Below are 18,582 nucleotides of genomic sequence, written 5' to 3'. Positions count from 1 at the left end.
GCATGTGACGCAGCTCATTTTAAACACATTTAATATAACTCTGATTGTTTTTTTTGTGATCTTTTATCTCTTCATTACAACATGCATATTTTAATATGTATCCAGCATCAATTAGTTATCAATGGTACTAAATGTATTTAGTCTGATAACTACCCTAATTTTAAAGAGGTTACACAAACATTGTGTTTGTAGATCTTGAGATATGCACAAGGGTATTGTCATGCTGGAACAAGTTTGAGTCACTTAGTTCAAGTCACTGGAAATCTTAATGCTATAGCATACAAAAATATCCTTAAAAAATCTGTGCTTTAAATTTTATGGTGATAGTTTGGTAAGATCAAGTGTCCACATAACTTTGGCAAATGTTGTAATCTGACACCACATTTATTCTGTATATTTATTTACAGTTCCATAATGCAATCTATTGACTTTTTCCTAAATTTGTAACCATGCAGTTCATCATTAAAGCTTTCATTAGTGTCTGTACACACGCGAGAACATGCACGCGCGCGCATACACACACACACACACACACACACACACACACACACACACACACACACACACTCAGTACCAACACAAAACTGCATATACAAATGACCAGCAGGGGGCAGTAGTTAAGTATTCTAAGAAATGGTTTGTGGTTATTGATGTGTTTTAACTTCTGAGGCAGAGGTATTGACTCTTGCTAATGACTGTCTTTGGTCTGAAATCAAAATAAATCCTTATAAACTGGCACTTTCTATCGGTTTCGTCTTTTGCCTAATGAGGATAATTTGTTCAATTTGGCAGAACGGTTAAGTTTCTTTTCCATGCTCATTATCTAGCATGAGAAGCCTGTAAATGGAAATGTCAGGAAGCAGAATATATTTCCATTGAGCTTGAATTTATTTACAAAATGTAAATAAGATTCAGGTTGTTAAAACCTTTGTCTGAAAAGCATCTTAAATACCTTACTGCAACTGTAGTGTAATCTACATAATTAAAATTTGAGAACATAGCAACGAACTAACAGCAAAAAGTGCATCATGCATTCTGTACATGGTAAACAGATCAGATATGTCTGTACGGCTGCACCGTTCCCTTTTTCAGTCTACTACTTTCCTCCCTTCCTCCCTCTGTCCCTCCTTCTTGCTCTCTTTCGTTCCCAGCCCTCCCCTTTGCTGAAACTAAACGCATGAGTACAGTCTCTCAAATAAGAGCACAGTACAACTAACACAGCAGAGTGGGTCAAACTCTCCTCTTCTCCTTTGCTTCTTGTGCCTTTTTTGTCCTAACATTTTGAGCACTGTCCCCTGGCCACGCAGCCTGGATTTGGGACAGGAGCTGGGTGGCACACGTGGGTGCCCTGGGGTACAGGGCCCGTGCCAGTCTTTGGAGGAGGGCACATGGGCGTTGGGGAACTGGAGCACAGAGGTGGAGGAGCCAGGGGGGTGGCATGAGTCAGGGCAGGGTGGCATGCTGGGCACGGCGTGGGAGACGGAGGGGCTGCAGACGCTGGGCATCGTGGTGATTGTCTGCGCCTCGCTCAAACTGCTGCACCTGCTCGGCCTCATCAGCTTCTCAGAGGGTAAGGAAAATACGAGACACAGGAGCAATGTTTATTAAATATACACGGAGTTTAGTGTTAAAATTTCTTATTATATTAGAAGTTTGTGGAGATGTGTGCTGGATAGATGATATATGATTTTCCAGATCTCTGTTTCTGTAGATGCACAGTAAAAGAGCCTATTTAAAAAAAGAAAGGTAGGTAGTTCAAAAAGGGAGAGATCATGTTTCAGAAAAAGAGTTCTTAGATCAAATATTTGAATAAAATTTTTTTTTTTATTATCTATATTTATTTTTTATTTTTTTTAAAGAGTAGGTTAGTGTTGTTGGCATGCTTTGAGCATTCTTTCAGACTTATTGGACCTCAAGGACAGTTGTAAATAATCTACATCTTCAACTTCATCACATGTTTTTATAGCCCTCTTCACACTCGGTTCCAATTTTCCATTCTATCATCCTCTGCTGATCTTCAACCTTTGCATAAACCAAATCCTTTTTACTTGACAGCATCAGCCTACCCATCAGGCAAGGGGAACATGTGAATATTATAATGTGAATAGAATGTTTTTCAAGCAATGTGGCACTTTGAGTACAGCAGGTTTCCTCCCGTAATCAGTCTGTGAAATGTCTGACAGCTTGTGAAACGGCTGCAACATCTGACATTCAGACATAATCATCAAAATTGATCAACTGCAACCTGGTTTAAGTACATAGCTGCAATTTTGGTTTGAGAATGCGATTTATTAAACGTAGTGGTTTGGCACCGAATCCTCTCCATAGAACCCAAACTACCTTAAATCTCTGTGTCTTGTGTGTGGTAGCTTATGATGTATTGAAGAGCAGTACATCCTCAGCTTTTCCTGTTTACTTTTATTTTGTTTCATAGCTGTAGTATTTGGTCTAAATGGGTCATTTAACACAATTACACAGCAAGACCAGCAATTCAGAGAGATGCTTTAAACCTCCTGCGTGAAACTCTGAAGCAGTGCTATTTGCTTCCTCAGTTTCACACGCTGTCTTATCAGAAACTGCACTTTCTCCCAGCAGAAAACTGGAGACTAGAAAGTTAAGTGTCGCAATGTTCTAGCATTTATTACTGTTTAGATTTATATATCAATAATACCTGAGCACTTTTTATGTATTGGAAAATTATATGACATGGATTTAGATTATCGTATACATCACGTGTGCTTTAATTGTCAAGTTAAGGTGAATAAATTGCCACTTTTAACTCTTTTTAAACCAACTTTTATTGTTGGGGCGGGGGGATCTCAGTGATCAGTTTATTTTTTACATTTTTTTTCCACTTTTTTCTTATAGCTAGTTCACAATAATGATCATTTCCTGAATATCACTAGACAGCAAGGCCAGTGCTTGCCAAGATGAGCCAAAGCTCTGCCGCCAGCTGTCAAGAAGAGCTGCTTCTGTCCTCAGTTAGGCTTAATCTTTTTGGATACTGAAGATTTCCATTTTTACTTTCTCTTCTCTTGGCATCTGTGAAGGTTGCTAGCTTCAATTCAGACACTGAAACATAGAACCTGAAAAACTTCATTCTTTTGTGCAAGCAATTAGCCATTTCAGTATTCTGACTATTGTGAGGTTTTAATTAGATGTTTTGCTTCGGGTTAATTAAAGATGGCAGTATACTTTAAAGTATTTATTGGCTAGAATAACTTATTTGTACAGAAAGGCAGTAACTAACTCAGATTCATGATTTATTTTGAAAGACAACAGTGCATTTTTTAAACAGATCATTAAAAATCAGATTTTTGTACATTCTAAGGCCTGTCTGTTTCTTTTAGTCTTACAATTGTATTGCTACATAACATGCAGGCCATGCCAATAATAAGTATGGCAGGGAAACAGGACAAGACACATTAAATAAATAACAGGAACAGAATGAGTCCACCAGGAAGCTACAAGTTCATCTTTTACTGATATCTAATCACCAAGAACCTTGAATGTATTTTATATATAAAGACTCCTAAATCATGTCACCTATATAGAGGCAGTTCCAAGTCACCGAAATTATGTTCCCATTGTGCTTGATAAAAAATAAGTGAATGGGTATAATTTTGCTATATATAGGCAGATAATTTCACCTTGAAAGGAGACAGTTATGAGATTTGCTGGACGTAGTAGAAACAAGAATATACAGTAAATCAGATATCTGATTGATTTGAGAATTGTATTTTGCCACATTAGATTCCATTCCATTACACCTTCAGTGCATATTGTATCTTCTCAAAGATAGTGTGTCACCTAAAGTGGCATCATGAATATCTGAAGTCAGTTGAGCAGTTGACTTGAAAAGTAAATCATTTAAAAGCATTAAAAAGTATTTACACCCAGCATGAGGAAGCATTTTCATGTATATCCCCTACAGCAAAAATGCCATACACCCAGTTTTTAGAACTTTTTTCATTTACTCTAAGAATTTGGGATTTTGAGATGCACAAATATTGATGTGCACTGAACTAAGCTGTGTTCAAATTTCCAAATTTCACCATTAGTTATGTAGAAAATCCACTGACAAATTCATCATCTCGGTTTGGGGCAGACGCACCATAGTGTTCAATATATTCACCACTGTTCAATGTCCATTTTCAGTTTATTACAGATTAAACATTATTAAATATTTAGTGATTCACTAATGTATTAAAACCCATGACGCTACTGGATTTATTGCACAAGGAAAAAATTAATGGCCTAATTTTCATAATGTCCCTTAGTTAAATGTATGCAAATGTATGTTTATTATTAGTGAAACCATACTCAACAAAGAGCATAAACACACAATATTCATGTAAATGTCGCAAAGTAATTATGGTGTTTTAAATTATGTAAATCATCAGTACACCAAACAATACCTTTTGCTATGTTTCCAAACGGACGGTTTTTATTACCGGATGTGCGCATCATGGCGGATATTGGTGCTTGACTTGAGACTTAGCGCATAAATAAAACAAATATTTAGTGAGGTTTTAATTTGATTTTTTTCATATCTAAATAAAGAAAGGACATTGTGGAAGGTTTGAATTTAATCTCTTTTATTTATTAATTTTTTTTCTTATATTTTATAATGCACACTGCATTAATAGCTCGGTAATAAAATAAGCGCCGTTAAAATGAATTTGCAAATCATGACAGCCCCTAATTTATGTAGGATGGCCTGTACAAAGCTGACTATAAACTAAACCTAAGCCAAGTGAAAAAGATCACAAATGTAATAAGTTTTTTAAATCCTACATATGAACATGCCATTAAATTCATGAACAAACCTAGTTACACTGTAAGTAGGCTGGAGCTTTGGCTTTAAGAACAATATGATCTTTTTAGAAGTGACTCCATTTTTAGGACACTAACCTAATATTTCAATTGCCATTAGGTTTTGTCATCCACAGTCCCAACTAGTCTGACAAATAGATCAGATAGCTCTATTTCTATAGCTCTTTACTTTTACAGTGTTTACAAGGAGTTTACCCCATTTATTTGTTTGAAAAGCATAGTATATTATGAAGAGATGTCAAGTGGGTGATTTGCTTGCTGAAAGAGTTATGTAAGGTGCTCTTTCAAAAAAATAATTGAAAGGTTTGGCCTTGTGTAGTGCAACAGTGTTTTTACAACATGGAGCATGCATTTGAACAGTGCACCTGATTTTGGTGATTATGGTGGTGTGGAGGTCAATTTGTTTTGTTTTGGTCATGAGATTATAGGTATTATGTTTCAATACATTGATATTACATTTAGGAATATTTGTATATATTTCTAAATTAATGTGTATACTTCCTGGGTTTTGGTTTGGTTTTAAATATATACTTACTTTCTGGCACTGCAGGAGCAAATAGTACAGACTTTAAATGATTGACTGCTTAAAATTATTTCACCTGTGACTTGTTTCTGCTGCTGAAACACAAACACTTTGCCTAGTGTATCTTAATAGAAACCTTCTTGCCATCATGTGATTTCGCATGAAATGGTCCAAGTCGATTCCAAAATATATGTTTAGTAATTTTAGAATACTTATTTATTCATTGTATTTAAGTAATTGGTTGTTTTGCGGTAGTGAGATTTTGACTGATTTTGCAATGATATCAGATCTCTGAGCTATAAAGTAGTGTCATTGAACAAAACTTTTCTTTATAGTCATGATTTGCAATTTAATATTTAAGCTTTGCATTATAAAAATATTCACTTTCCCAGCAAAGCCAGAGGCAGAGTCCTGGGCAAGCAGCCACTGGAAGACAAAAAAAAAAAACTGAAATGCACCTTGACAAATGTAATCAGCTGCACTTGACAATCCTAGACATAATAATGCCATAAGCAAACCCAGTTTCAATTGTGAGAAGGTTTGAATTTTGTCTGCAAGAATAAATGTGATATGATCTGTCTGAGAGTGACTCTACGCTACTGAAATGGAGACCTAGAATTAGAAAATAAACCTTCTTATATTCCTAAAATTTAATGTAATTAAATATTTGAGTCATTACTATCCAAACTTCCTGGCAGGGTATTAGGGATTTTTTTACCTACTTGATTTGTGTGTGGCCCGGCAATAAAGATCTAAACAGAGCCTTCGTATCATAGCCCTCACTGAAACTGTAAGGTGAGGACTAATTGGTGTGTCAGTGAAGATAAATATTGTCTAGCTCAGCGGAGCACTTGTGCGTATACATGCGCACTCACACACACACACACACACAGTGGACGCTTATGTCAGATTAACAGTGGCGCCGACCATTAGCCAAGGGAGCATTGCATGTGTAATGGCCACAGCACTTTTTCTCCTGGCCTTTGTCTTCGGCACGTCCTTGCACAAGATTCACAAGTCTCTGCCAGAACCTTTGAGTCTGAACTGTACACTAAAGAGCCACAAGAGATGAGTTATGATAATGGCCTGTCAAAAGCTTATATGCCTGAGAGGACCTTTTTTCACCTTAGTTATATCGTTTTTTTTCCTTTATTTTTTTTCATTAAATGATGCCATGAGCAAGTAGGCAGATTATTACCAGATCACACAGTTTGTACAGTGGCTGTCCTAATAAAAAAAAAAGATGTCTGTCACTGTAATGTTCTGTAACCACTAGAATTGGTAACAATTACATTGTCCGCCCAGCAACCTGGAAAGTGTGCACTTGTAATGGAAATTTAACACCATCGTTTGATTTAAATAAGTTGTGACATTAAATGGTTCTTTATCATTATAGCAACAGAGAAAAACCCACACTTTACAACACTTTTACACCTAATGAAACTAGGAAATTCTGGAATAAGTGCTTTAATGTACAATACCCCTGATTTTTCTGCAATATGTCATCCTTTCCCCAAACTGTTACCACACTATTGGAGACTCATCACATAACATTGTGTTGGATGTCTCTGGATGTGGTAACATAACATTTTGCCTTCACTTGAACTTGGAGACCCAAACCTGTTCCTGCATTACAATGCCCTTCTAGTTTCCAACACGGGTTGGAATGGAAGATCTTGAGTGTGAGCACAAATCTCTTCAATTACACATAAAAGTCTAGTGAAACATCTTCCCAGAAGACTGGAGACAAAATATGGGTTGGGATATTTAAAAAGCACATACAAATCAAATCAAATACAAAATTCTCACATTTTTACCAGTAATTTAGAACACAATCTGAAGGTCATAATTGAACTACTATTCAATAATTAAACTTTTTTTAAAACTTGTCTTAATTAAAAGATTTGAGATGTCACTATTTTTATAATCAGTTCTTTGATGGTATGCACATGGTTTTGTAAAGATAACTATTAAACATTTTTGTGGTAATAAATTTTTTTTGTCATAATCTTTGAGAAATTATTTGATAGATATTTAAAAAATTAGACACCTGATTTTATTATTTTACCCAAGGATGTAAGTATATTTAGATGGATATACAGAAACAACCAGTGGCAGCAATGTATATGAGTGTATAACTGATTATGAGGAGCTTTCATCCTACTCAATCACCTCAGCATAACTGATAAAGTAATTGCTGGCTGTGGTGTTGACAACAGGGTGTAGACCGGGGACAGATAACATTTTTAGTGATATTACAAAAGGTACATCTAAGGATTGATTTGAGTGATGCAGACAGTGACTAATATCACCATGCATGAACATTTGGCACATAAGGCTTTGGCCACAGATCTCTGCTGAGATATAGCTCATCGTTTGATTTTTGATTTGTTTGACCGGTGCAATCATAGTTGATCTCTGCCAGCATCACATTTAATTTGCATTTAATTTGTATTCAATGTTTTCAGACAAGCTATTCATGTAAGAGTCTAACCATTTCTTTTGGTTTGTATATATATATATATATATATATATATATATATATATATATATATATATATATATATATATATATATATATACAGTACAGACAAAAGTTTGGACACCTTCTCATTCAAAGAGTTTTCTTTATTTTCATGACTATGAAAATTGTAGAGTCACACTGAAGGCCTCAAAACTATGAATTAACACATGTGGAATTATATACATAACAAAAAAGTGTGAAACAACTGAAAATATGTCATATTGTAGGTTCTTCAAAGTAGCCACCTTTTGCTTAGATTACTGCTTTGCATACTCTTGGCATTCTCTTGATGCCTACTTTGAAGAACCTACAATATGACATATTTTCAGTTCATTTTGTTATATATATATTATTCCACATGTGTTAATTCATAGTTTTGATGCCTTCAGTGTGAATCTACAATTTTCATAGTCATGAAAATAAAGAAAAGTCTTTGAATGAGAAGGTGTGTCCAAACTTTTGGTCTGTACTGTATATATAATATATATAAACTTTTGGTCTGTACTGTATATACACACACACACACACACACACACACACACACACACACACACACACACACACACACACACACAGTGGTTGCGAGTTATAAAAATCCGCAAATTTTAGACGCACTCCCACAGCCCATATTGTACCTTAGTGAATTCATCTAGACATTATGTTACTTTAATAAAATATTGTGTTTTGCATTGTGTGTTTGTGGCTTTAGAGAAAATGTACGACAGGGTGCCTAGAGAGGAGTTGTGGTATTGTATAAGGAAGTCAGGTGTGGCAGAGAAGTATGTGAGGGTGGTGCAGGACATGTATGAAAACAGTGTGACAGGACAGCAGTGAAGTGTGCAGTTCGATCGAAAGACTGGTTCTAGGTGGAGATTGGACTGCATCAAGGATCGGCTCCGAGCCCTTTCCTATTTGCTGGAGGTACATGCTGGAGAAAAGGGGAATGAAACTCAATAGTAGTAAGACAGAGGAAATGTGTGTGAATGAGAGGGAGGACAGTGGAGTGGTGCAGTTGCAGAGAATAGAAGTGGTGAAGGTGGAGAAGTTTAGGTACCTGGGGTCAACAGTGCAAAGTAATAGAGAGTGTGTTAGAGAAGTGAAGAAAAGAGTGCAGGCAGGGTGGAGTGGGTGGAGAAGAGTGGCAGGAGTGATTTGTGATAGAAGGTTATCTGGAAGAGTGAAAGGAAAGGTTTATAAGACTGTGGTGAGACCTGATATGTGGTATGGTTTAGAGACAGTGGCATTGACTAAATTTGAGCTGGAGGTAGCAGAGCTGAAGATGTTGTGGTTTTCATTGAGAGTGATGAGGATGAACAGGATTAGGAATGAGTTTATTATAGGGACAGCGCATGTAGGACATTTTGGAGACAAGGTGAGGGAGGTGCGATTAAGATGGTTTGAACATGTGCAGAAAAGAGACATGGGTTATATACACAGGAGGAAAATGCTGAGGATTGAGACACCAGGAAGGAGGAGAAGAGGAAGGGCAAGAAGGAGGTTTATAGATTTGGTGAGGGAAGACATGCAGGTAGTTGGTTTGAAAGAGGCAGATGAAGAAGACAGGGGGGGTATGGAGACGGATGATATGTGGCGGATGATCTGTGGCGACTCCTAATGGGAGCAGCTGAAAGAAGAAGAAGAAGAAAAGAATAATGTGTTTTAAAAATGTTATGAAATTTGTTAATCCACAACTTGCTGTTAGTTAGGTTCCAAATGAGAACTCATGAATTTTCCGAGCCGCCAGTTCAGAAACGCAAATTATCGGGGGTTCACTGTATATATTTTATAATATAGTGATTTGGGTTGTGTTTCTTTATGTAAATAAACACAGCCTTATATATAACTGCATTTAAATTGAGCTAAATGAATGAAAACCTTTTGTCAAATTAGAGTAATGTATTACTATGTCACACAAGTGTACCATTTGTGTGAATGCGAGTTCTTGTTGCTTATATTGCACACAACATAAAGGGCAATGTGTTTTCAGCTGCGTTTTCCAATGTTTCATTCAAGGTTTTAGGGATTGGGTAAAAGACTGACATGACCTTTCCAGTTTAGTTTCTGTGATTCCCCTCAGGTGGCTTTAACTACAATCAGACAGACGGTAGAAGGTTGACCCACACATTTGTGGACGCTTAAGTGAGGACTGTCTCAATCCATTAGAATTACAGGGACTTAATGAATGCTAATGGCTGTCCTGTCCAGAGAAGGGAACATTGAGGACAGCTTCACAGCAGCTAGATCCGAATGGACTAAAAGACATTTTCATTTTTACTAAGGCGTGCAGCTGGCATACAAACAGTTATGAGGCCCTATGTCTTATTTCTGAGTCCCCATTAAGTCCACATTATGGGGATGATACAATATAATTGGACTGTGACACTAGTTGGATTTGTGATTACTGAGCATGATAAAGCTAACCTATAGCACAATAATACTCAAGTTATTATATAACTAATGCAATCTTTATTTAGCAGTCCCTGCATTTGCAGTGCAGCAGATTTATATGCAAGCATATAGACCACAAAAACAAAACTGATTGCTTTAAATGCCAGACATGTCATAGCTTAGCCTTGATGCCTAAGCAAAAAAAATGGCTTCATTTTGTAGAGAAACATGGCTAAGTATAAATCACATTTTGATTTTTTCTTGACATGGATTAAACCTTTGTTAGTCAGTATACATGGTTTCCTGTTCCATTTCAATATGACTGGCTTTGACTCAAGATTTTATAATCTCCTGCCACAATTTAGAAATCGGATGCAAAGGAGCCTTTTCAAGATTTTACCCTTAGGGACAAATTCAAAACTTTCCTCAAAACAATCTGGTTAGAATATTTACAGTTCGCAATAATATCTAGTTTAATTAGAAAGTTAGAAGTGAAAAAAACACGTCCCATCAACTTCTCTCTGATTCGCAAGTTCATGTGTAAGTTCAAATATGCAAAATATATTAGATATATTGCATATTAGCTTATAGTCAATCATTCTGAATGATTAAAATAATTTAGTTTACACTTCACAGTTTTAAATACTATTTTTCTACATTTCAATATATTTTAGATTGTTTATTATGTATGTCTAACCCTGAGTGAATATGTCTAATCTCCATTTAAATTCCCATGATAATTGCATATCTAATTTTAGCTCAGTTTTGTACAGCAGTGGGTTTTTCAAAGCTCAGCTTCTTATCTTAAAGGGAAGGTGGGTTATCCTAAAATGCAGCTGCTTGTGTGCTTGGTTTTTAAAAGGAACTTTGCAATTTTATTTTATTAATGATACAAGATACAGGATCAAAATGCTGAATAACAATGTGTTTGATACAAGAGATTCATTAGGAGCATGGTGTGTTTCTGTGAGTGACACAACTTTAATAACCTTTAAATTATTTTATTTTATGTATTTTTTAAAGATATCTGAATGTAGTCTACCTTTGGTCATCATCAGCTGTAATAATGGTAGAAAAAGATGTAGCCTTTAAATCAGTAGAATCAAATAGATTAAAATTTTGTGTAGTCTAACAAAGAAGTGTTTTTTGTTGTTGTTTAAGGCTATAACTACCCTACATCAAAATAGCATTCTGTTAGTAAAATAAGTTTTTTTTTTGCTTTCGGTCAGTATATTTGTCAGTCATTTTTTAAATAATTCTTTACCAGTGAAGTCATTTCTTCATAATGCCATTATTTATGTTCCTGTCACTCTGCTCTCAGTAATGTGTTTTGGAGCATGGCCTGTAATAAGCGATCTGTAGTTACATTGCATACCACTAATTTACTTAATTTCTTTCTTTCAAAACAAACTGTAAACAAAACAAACATAAATAGTAATTGGATGGTTCTAAAGCCAGAAGATATCTACTCACATAACCACAAAACAACAAATACTAAGACTGGAATATAATGGATGGTGGATATGACAGGTGTGTTTTGTATTTTGCCACTACTAGTTAACATTTGAGAAAAGTGGGACATGTTTTGGGCATAATGACCATCTGTGATTTATTATTGTTTGACTTTTGATACTGTAGCTTCCTCCTGTCACTCATCCCTAATTTAAAAGCCAGCCCTCGACACACCCAGGGAATATACTTGAGCACACATTGTTTGTCTAACGAATAGTATAACAGATGCAAAGTTTATATACATGCAGTCTTGATTATTCTACTTGCTTTATACTATTAACCTTGTGTTTATTTATAAAACTAATAAGCTTCTTGCTTCAGTCCTGATACTGCATCGACTAATCTGTCAAAGATCTGGACAAGACAAGGAAAAGTTTGTTGTTGAAAATATTTATTAATTTATATTCCTTTTTTTCTCTTTTCTAAACTTTCCTTTCTTAAATTGACTGGGGCAGAGTGTTAATAAGAAAAGTTAAAATCTATTGAAAAGGCTGAGAACATTGAGCACAACGCAGGAATACTTGGGATGCAAGTTCAGCTGGTCAGTTGCTGGGCATCAAGCTCAAAAAGAGTCCTACATTCCAGACACAAGTAACTGTACTAATATTACTAGAAATGTAGTAGTGGTAGTAAAAGTATTAATAGTAGTAGCATTAGCTGTTTGGCATTGCCAGATACCCACTGTGGGTGTCTGAAGTACAATATGAATAATAAAAAGAAGTTACTGTAAATGTGACAGGAATGCCTGGGACTGGATATCCTGTACATCTGATTTACAGTTTTTGAACCTAAAGCCAGGAGTTAAATTCATGTGTGTAAAAACCGTCCATCTCGATTTATGCGTTTCATCTTTTCCACAAAAGTTTCCACATGCTTGCTTTCTATGTTGTAAGCATTTTTTAACATTATCATTTATATAATTTTAGCACAAATGTCAAGATCACTTTAGATATATCCCTTTATCCTATAGCATTTTGTTCAAACAAAGACTAAATGCAGATTAATAGGGAAAAAAGGTAAATAGATTTTTTTATTTTATTGTGTCCATCAGTTCATTTGATGGTTGTTGCTTCCACATTGTTGGTACTTATTAATGGGGGCTCGTTTACTTTCTAATTCCATTTTGACCCCATGCATTGGTGATAATTTTAAATAATGGCTTGCAAAAAGTTGTATCATTTCTGTAGCATAGTGTTCACTAGAATCTATTGTATATGTTTTTTTTGTTCTTTTCCAGGTACAAGATTAAGGCAGTGTTTCAATTCATGTTAGCACCATGTCCTTTTTTTGGCAGGCTTACAAGTTACAGAACAAATCTCCTCGGTTTACATTATATGTTTATTATATGTTATATTTGTCACAGAAAGCTAGTTGAACGAGTTTTTGCACTCTCTATCCCGGCACTAAATGAGTTTTTGTGTGCGTATGTCTTTAAAGGTTTTAGAGTGTATGCTTGTGTCTTTGCTGGTCCGTTTCTGAGCAGAACAGATGTGATCCTGAGTTTTTTTAACACCTGCACAATTTTTCAATTAGCAGTCAAATTCTTCTTCATTTTCCAAAGTCCAGCTGGAGGTGTACAGATCAGTGTTCTGCTAAACAGACACCTCATTTTATGCTCATTTATTCTCTCGTTTAAGACTCTGCCAGTTACAGAGATGGAAGACTCTGTGCACAGAGCCAAACACTGAGCAGCAATTATACAGTGCAATTGATCTTTCATTAATAGTCAGAAAGAGCATGCAGTGTGTATCTGTGTGCCTTTGACAGCTGTAATTCCATTAAAGTAACAGAGAATGACAGCCATCAAACCTTCTGGTAGAGAAAGTACAATAAATTAGTTGAACTATTTTGCTAGAGCAGCCGCATAAGCATGGTTTGACCTGAATCTGAAAGACATCCTAATCATCTGTTCATATACAGTAAATATATATAAGGGGTTCAGACATACAACTAACGCATCGTCACTGAATGACAGTAAGCATTGTTTTCTACAGTTAAATATGCAGTCCATGCTCTCAGTAAAGGTGGGATTATATTGTTTCAGTCTTCCTGCAGTGCTCATGAAGTACTTTTACATCACTCTCAGTTGTAGCTTTTAAAATGCCTGCTGGGTTTTTGAATTGTGGCTCACCAGGGCATGTGCTCTAAACATATCTACTGTTGACGCCATAGGCAGGTGGTTGTGTCTGAGAACAGATCATAAATTAGTCTGTTCTAACGGGCAGGGACCTTTGTGGAGCATTAAACTTTGTAAATCACACAATACACAGTAATGGAGACCCAAAGATCGTAGATGCATCATTGGCCCAGTCTATGTACATAATATATGTGAAAGAGCAGTGAGAAATCTGATGGATGCCAGCAGGCAATGGAAAGTTATAAATTCACTCTGAACTCAGGAGATGTTGAAGTGCAGAAAAATGAAACTATCCAGACTCATAAATACAGCCTATGTTCTAGGTGACTTAACATATAATTAAAGAGGGTCATAAGTAATTTACTGTCAATACATGTATGAGTTTAGACTGATTGTACAGAGCCTATGGTTATTCAAACTGATCACTGGTCTGGAGTACATACATCAAGCTGACTGGTTTTGTTTAAACCAACCACAGACTTTGGGGCTTTTTTTGTTCAATTTCAAACTAAGGTTATAACCATGCTTTAAATTAAACTTTAAATTATCTTCTCGTTTATAAAGCACACTTAAAAAAAATGTATTGCACAAAAGGGTTGGAGTCTAAAAGGTTATGGATTTTGAAAGCTACTAACTTTCTATAGAGGTAATCTTTTTTTTTTTTTTTTTTTTTTTACAAATAACCTTTAAGATTTTTGCAGTGCAACAGACTAATGAAAAAAATGTAATAGCATCTTTGTGCAGTTCTTTAAGGAGTGTGGCACAGTGTAGTTATTTTAATGGTCATTCAGTCCTAATAATTATACTCATCAGCGTTCTGAAGAAAAGTGCTGCTCTGGTCAGTATGTCTATGTGCTGAAGTGCAGACCCAGCACCTAAACTCAGCACAGCCCTCCAGTGAGTGGGGAATCAATTTTGTGTAGTAACGTCAGCAGGCTATACCGGCTTAGCTTACCGGCTTTTATATATATATATATATATATATATATATATATATATATATATATATATATATATATATATATATATATAAGCGGTAAGCTATATATATATATATATATAAATATTTATATATATTCAGTATATATATATATATATATATATATATATATATATATATATATATATATATATATATATTCTGACTGTAAAGTATTATTTAAACACAATATTGTTTTATAAGGATTCTTAAGTACTGCATTTTTTGTAAAAAAATTACAATAAAAAAAACAGTGGCTTCCCTAATTAATTGCTGAAGACTGCCCTAGAGGGAATAATAGCACTAAGCCTCTTTCTATAATCTATAATACTTTTTGAGAAAACCTGAGAGAAAGCTTGTTAATAAGCATTTCAATCTCCTTTGTAGTCTTTGTAGGTTTGTGCATGAGGATTTCCTACAATTCACACAGCATGTTTGCAAGTCAAGTCGTCAAGTTTATTTCCATAGCGCTTTTCACAACAGACATTGTCTCAAAGCAGCTTTACAGATTTTAACAGTTAAGGTGAATGGTGTGTATTTATCCCTGATGAGCAGCCGTGGCGACTGTGGCAAGGAAAAACTCCCTTAGATGTTATGAGGTTGCAACCTTGAGAGGAGCCAGACTCAAAAGTGGAACCCATTCTCATTTGGGTGACATCAAGAGTGTGAGTGTGCAGCAGAGATAAACATTGGGAAACAATGAAAAATAATTTTTTTTCAGAATTTGAAGTTCCAGTAATATATAGTTCAAGCTTAGGTGCTTCATTTTGTAGGTTTTTTTTAAAGATATGCTCCTTGCACACATTTCTTCCAACAGCAGACTTGTTGACTTGTAGCTGTTGATTGTGGTAGTTGTTTAAATTCTTTATTATTTTTTACACAGCAACTTTTTTGTTAGTATTTGTCATTTTATTCATCCATCACTATAGAGCGGTGGTTCGGTATTTTCCTTAAGACTGATTATTTAAAGGTTCTTGGGGGTACTAAAATACCACGCTGCATGTTTGTGAGCAAAAAATATACAAAATATAAAAATATTTTGTTTTATTTATTCATATATGTTTATTTATTCATTATTTATTTGAGGACACTTTTTTCTTCTTGGAGTGTCATTAATTCTTACTGTACTGACTTTACTGGACATTAAGCAATTCACAGAAAAGCTAAGATATTGTTAAAGGGCATTTAATAAGGAAAACGACCACAGTGGTCGAAATGGTTTTGCAATTATGAATTTAGCAATTATGATTTTGTTGTATTTTGCACATGGGAATTTCTTACAAAAAGTTACAAGAGAACTGTGATGATCACGGATGGATGTGTTTATGTTCAGCTCAAATATTCATTCCTCTGGCTGTGAAATGTCTCTGACTTTATTTCTGCTTTAACATCAGAGTTCTGGACAGTGATGACGTTTATATGGTGAGGGTTAAAGATCAGGTTTGAGTCACAGACTGACATTTCACACATTGTCTATCTAGATGTTATGAATTCTGGATAATTTTAGCAAGGTTTCTGCACAGAATGGCAAAAGTACATCATGGCAGCTCTCTCCTGTTTGTGTTTTATTGAATGATACCAGGTATGTTTTTCTTTTTGATGCAGCATTGTGAAATATTGATACATTTCTCTTTATCATCATCAACATTTAACTATCATAATTGATTTGTTTTGCTTGGACTTAATACGCACTTTAAAAGGCAGTGATAGTGTGCATGTGTCTGCTTGGATTGACAACTGATGCATCAAATTAATATATAAATTCTCTGCCAAATTTTTTCATTTAAGGTGTTTTTAAAGCATTTTAGCATACATTTATCGTTTGTGTTGTTTGCTTTAAAATAGTCAAACAAAACACAAGTTCACAATGTGTTACTGATGGTGCACATACTTTAATTTCCTGTACTCTGGCCTAATGCTAATGCCTCTAACCAAACAATGCAGGAGGGATTCCAAGCTTGACCTGCATTTGTGCCAAATAATGACTTGCACAATCTCCAATTATCTGCTCTTTTAAATGATTCCACAAAGCTGCCAACCTAGTTTACTATCCTTTCAGCTCTGACATCTACTCTATTACAGTGTCTTTTTCCTCACTCTCTGTGTTGCTCTTATAATTGAGCAAGTGTGAGGTGATAGATGGCTAGTTCTGGAGAAATGCTGGTCATCCCATGCCCACTCTATCTTTTAAACACCACACACCACCAGTGTGATCTTCAGCAGTGCTTCAGGGTCATTTAGAGCTTTAGCATCCTGCTTGGCTAAAAACACTGATTTTAGCACCCTAGGCGAGGTAGGATGTATTTGTACAGGCAAACCTAAAAAGAGTTGTGCTCTTCAAAGTTTCAATGTGTAGGCTACAAAACATGGAATGGAAAAAACAGACAAAACATAAACCTTATATAAAACAAGCTATATAGAACATTCTTCCATCGCAATGAAGAAATGTTATGTGCACAGGCATTTTCACAAGTTATAGCTGCACAGTACATGAAAAAGATCCTTTGAAACTTGTCTTACACACACACGCACAAACACACACACACACACACACACACACACACACACACCTTACACTTAGAAAAATGTCAGGTTTTTTAAATATAAAGAGAGAATAACAAAAAACTACCACAGCTTCATTGTATTACTCTTGGGCATGAAGTTTTGTGTATGTTTGTATAACAAACCGAGTAAATATTCCTCAAGCCAAAGCAGATGTCTGTGGAGATGTTGGCACAGGAGGTCATACCCCCCCATGCATGGTTTATGTGAATATATTTAGGGATGAAGATGAATCTCCCATACTAAGTTTTTTTAACTATTTATTTAATTCTTTCAATATCTTGACCAATTATTAAGACCAATAAAACTTAATATTTTGCCATTTTGGATCTTATATAGAATGTTTGATCAAACAAGTGTTGTCCTGCTAATGTTTGCTTAGCATGGCATGTTTTGGTCTTGCTTCTGACTAACAGGGAATTCTCTTCAACACTCAACACATATTCAACAATGCTGATTCCAATCTCAGTGAAAACCTGTCATTCCTGCACCAGATCCAACTCAATGCATGTTTTATATCCTGTTGCTAACCATGCTGATGCTCCTGGTGAATCTTCTAGGTTCTGTTTGTCTTCGGCGAGGTGGCAGGAGTGGAGTAAGAGCACGTCTCCGCAAGCTTTTCCTCTGCTCCTCTGCCATAAAGCAGTCTCCCACTATGCAAAGCAAGTTCGCTAAGTGCTTCTATCTCCTCTCATTGCACTGTTCTTTTGGCTTTATCAGTCTCTATTTCTTCACAGAACACAGCCATTAGGGTTGCAGAAGCCAGTGCACTCATAGTGCCAGTCCCAAGCCCTGATAAATGTGGAGGGTTGTGTTAAGAAGGGCAGCTGGCGTAAAATATATGCCAAATCAAATATGCGGATCACGAACTAGAATTTCATACCGGCTCGGTCGAGGCCCAGGTTACCAACGACTGCCACAGGTATTGTTAGCCAACAGGGTACCGGTGGAAATTGGGCTACTGTTGGTCGAAAGAGAGGAGGAAGATGTCGACAGAGACAGCAGGGAGAGGAGAAGTGGAGGAGAGTGGAGGTTTGGGTGGGCACTTTAAATTTTGGTACTGTGACTGGGAAAGGGAGAGAGGTAGCTGATATGATGGCGAGGAGAAAGGTTGACATGGT

The 18,582-nt window shown here is 35.8% G+C and overlaps 1 protein-coding gene across 7 annotated transcripts in view; it reads left to right on the top strand.

Moving 5' to 3' along the window:
- The window catches only part of kcnip4a (potassium voltage-gated channel interacting protein 4a), a 161,281-nt gene that overhangs the window by 113,322 nt on the left and 29,377 nt on the right, over positions 1-18,582 (top strand). The window contains exon 1 of one of the 7 annotated variants that reach the window (XM_046851430.1): positions 1,219-1,570. The exons of the other annotated variants lie outside the window; for them this stretch is intronic. Within the exon in view, the coding sequence (XP_046707386.1) occupies positions 1,459-1,570 (112 nt within the window). The 5' untranslated portion in view covers positions 1,219-1,458. Of the gene's footprint in view, positions 1-1,218; positions 1,571-18,582 lie in introns of those variants that run through there. 7 annotated transcript variants of the gene reach the window in all.

Source organism: Silurus meridionalis, chromosome 6, assembly GCF_014805685.1.
Source record: "Silurus meridionalis isolate SWU-2019-XX chromosome 6, ASM1480568v1, whole genome shotgun sequence".
Lineage (NCBI taxonomy): Eukaryota > Metazoa > Chordata > Actinopteri > Siluriformes > Siluridae > Silurus > Silurus meridionalis.
Note: the sequence above shows the minus strand (reverse complement) of the source record. Positions and strands in the feature narration are given on the sequence as shown.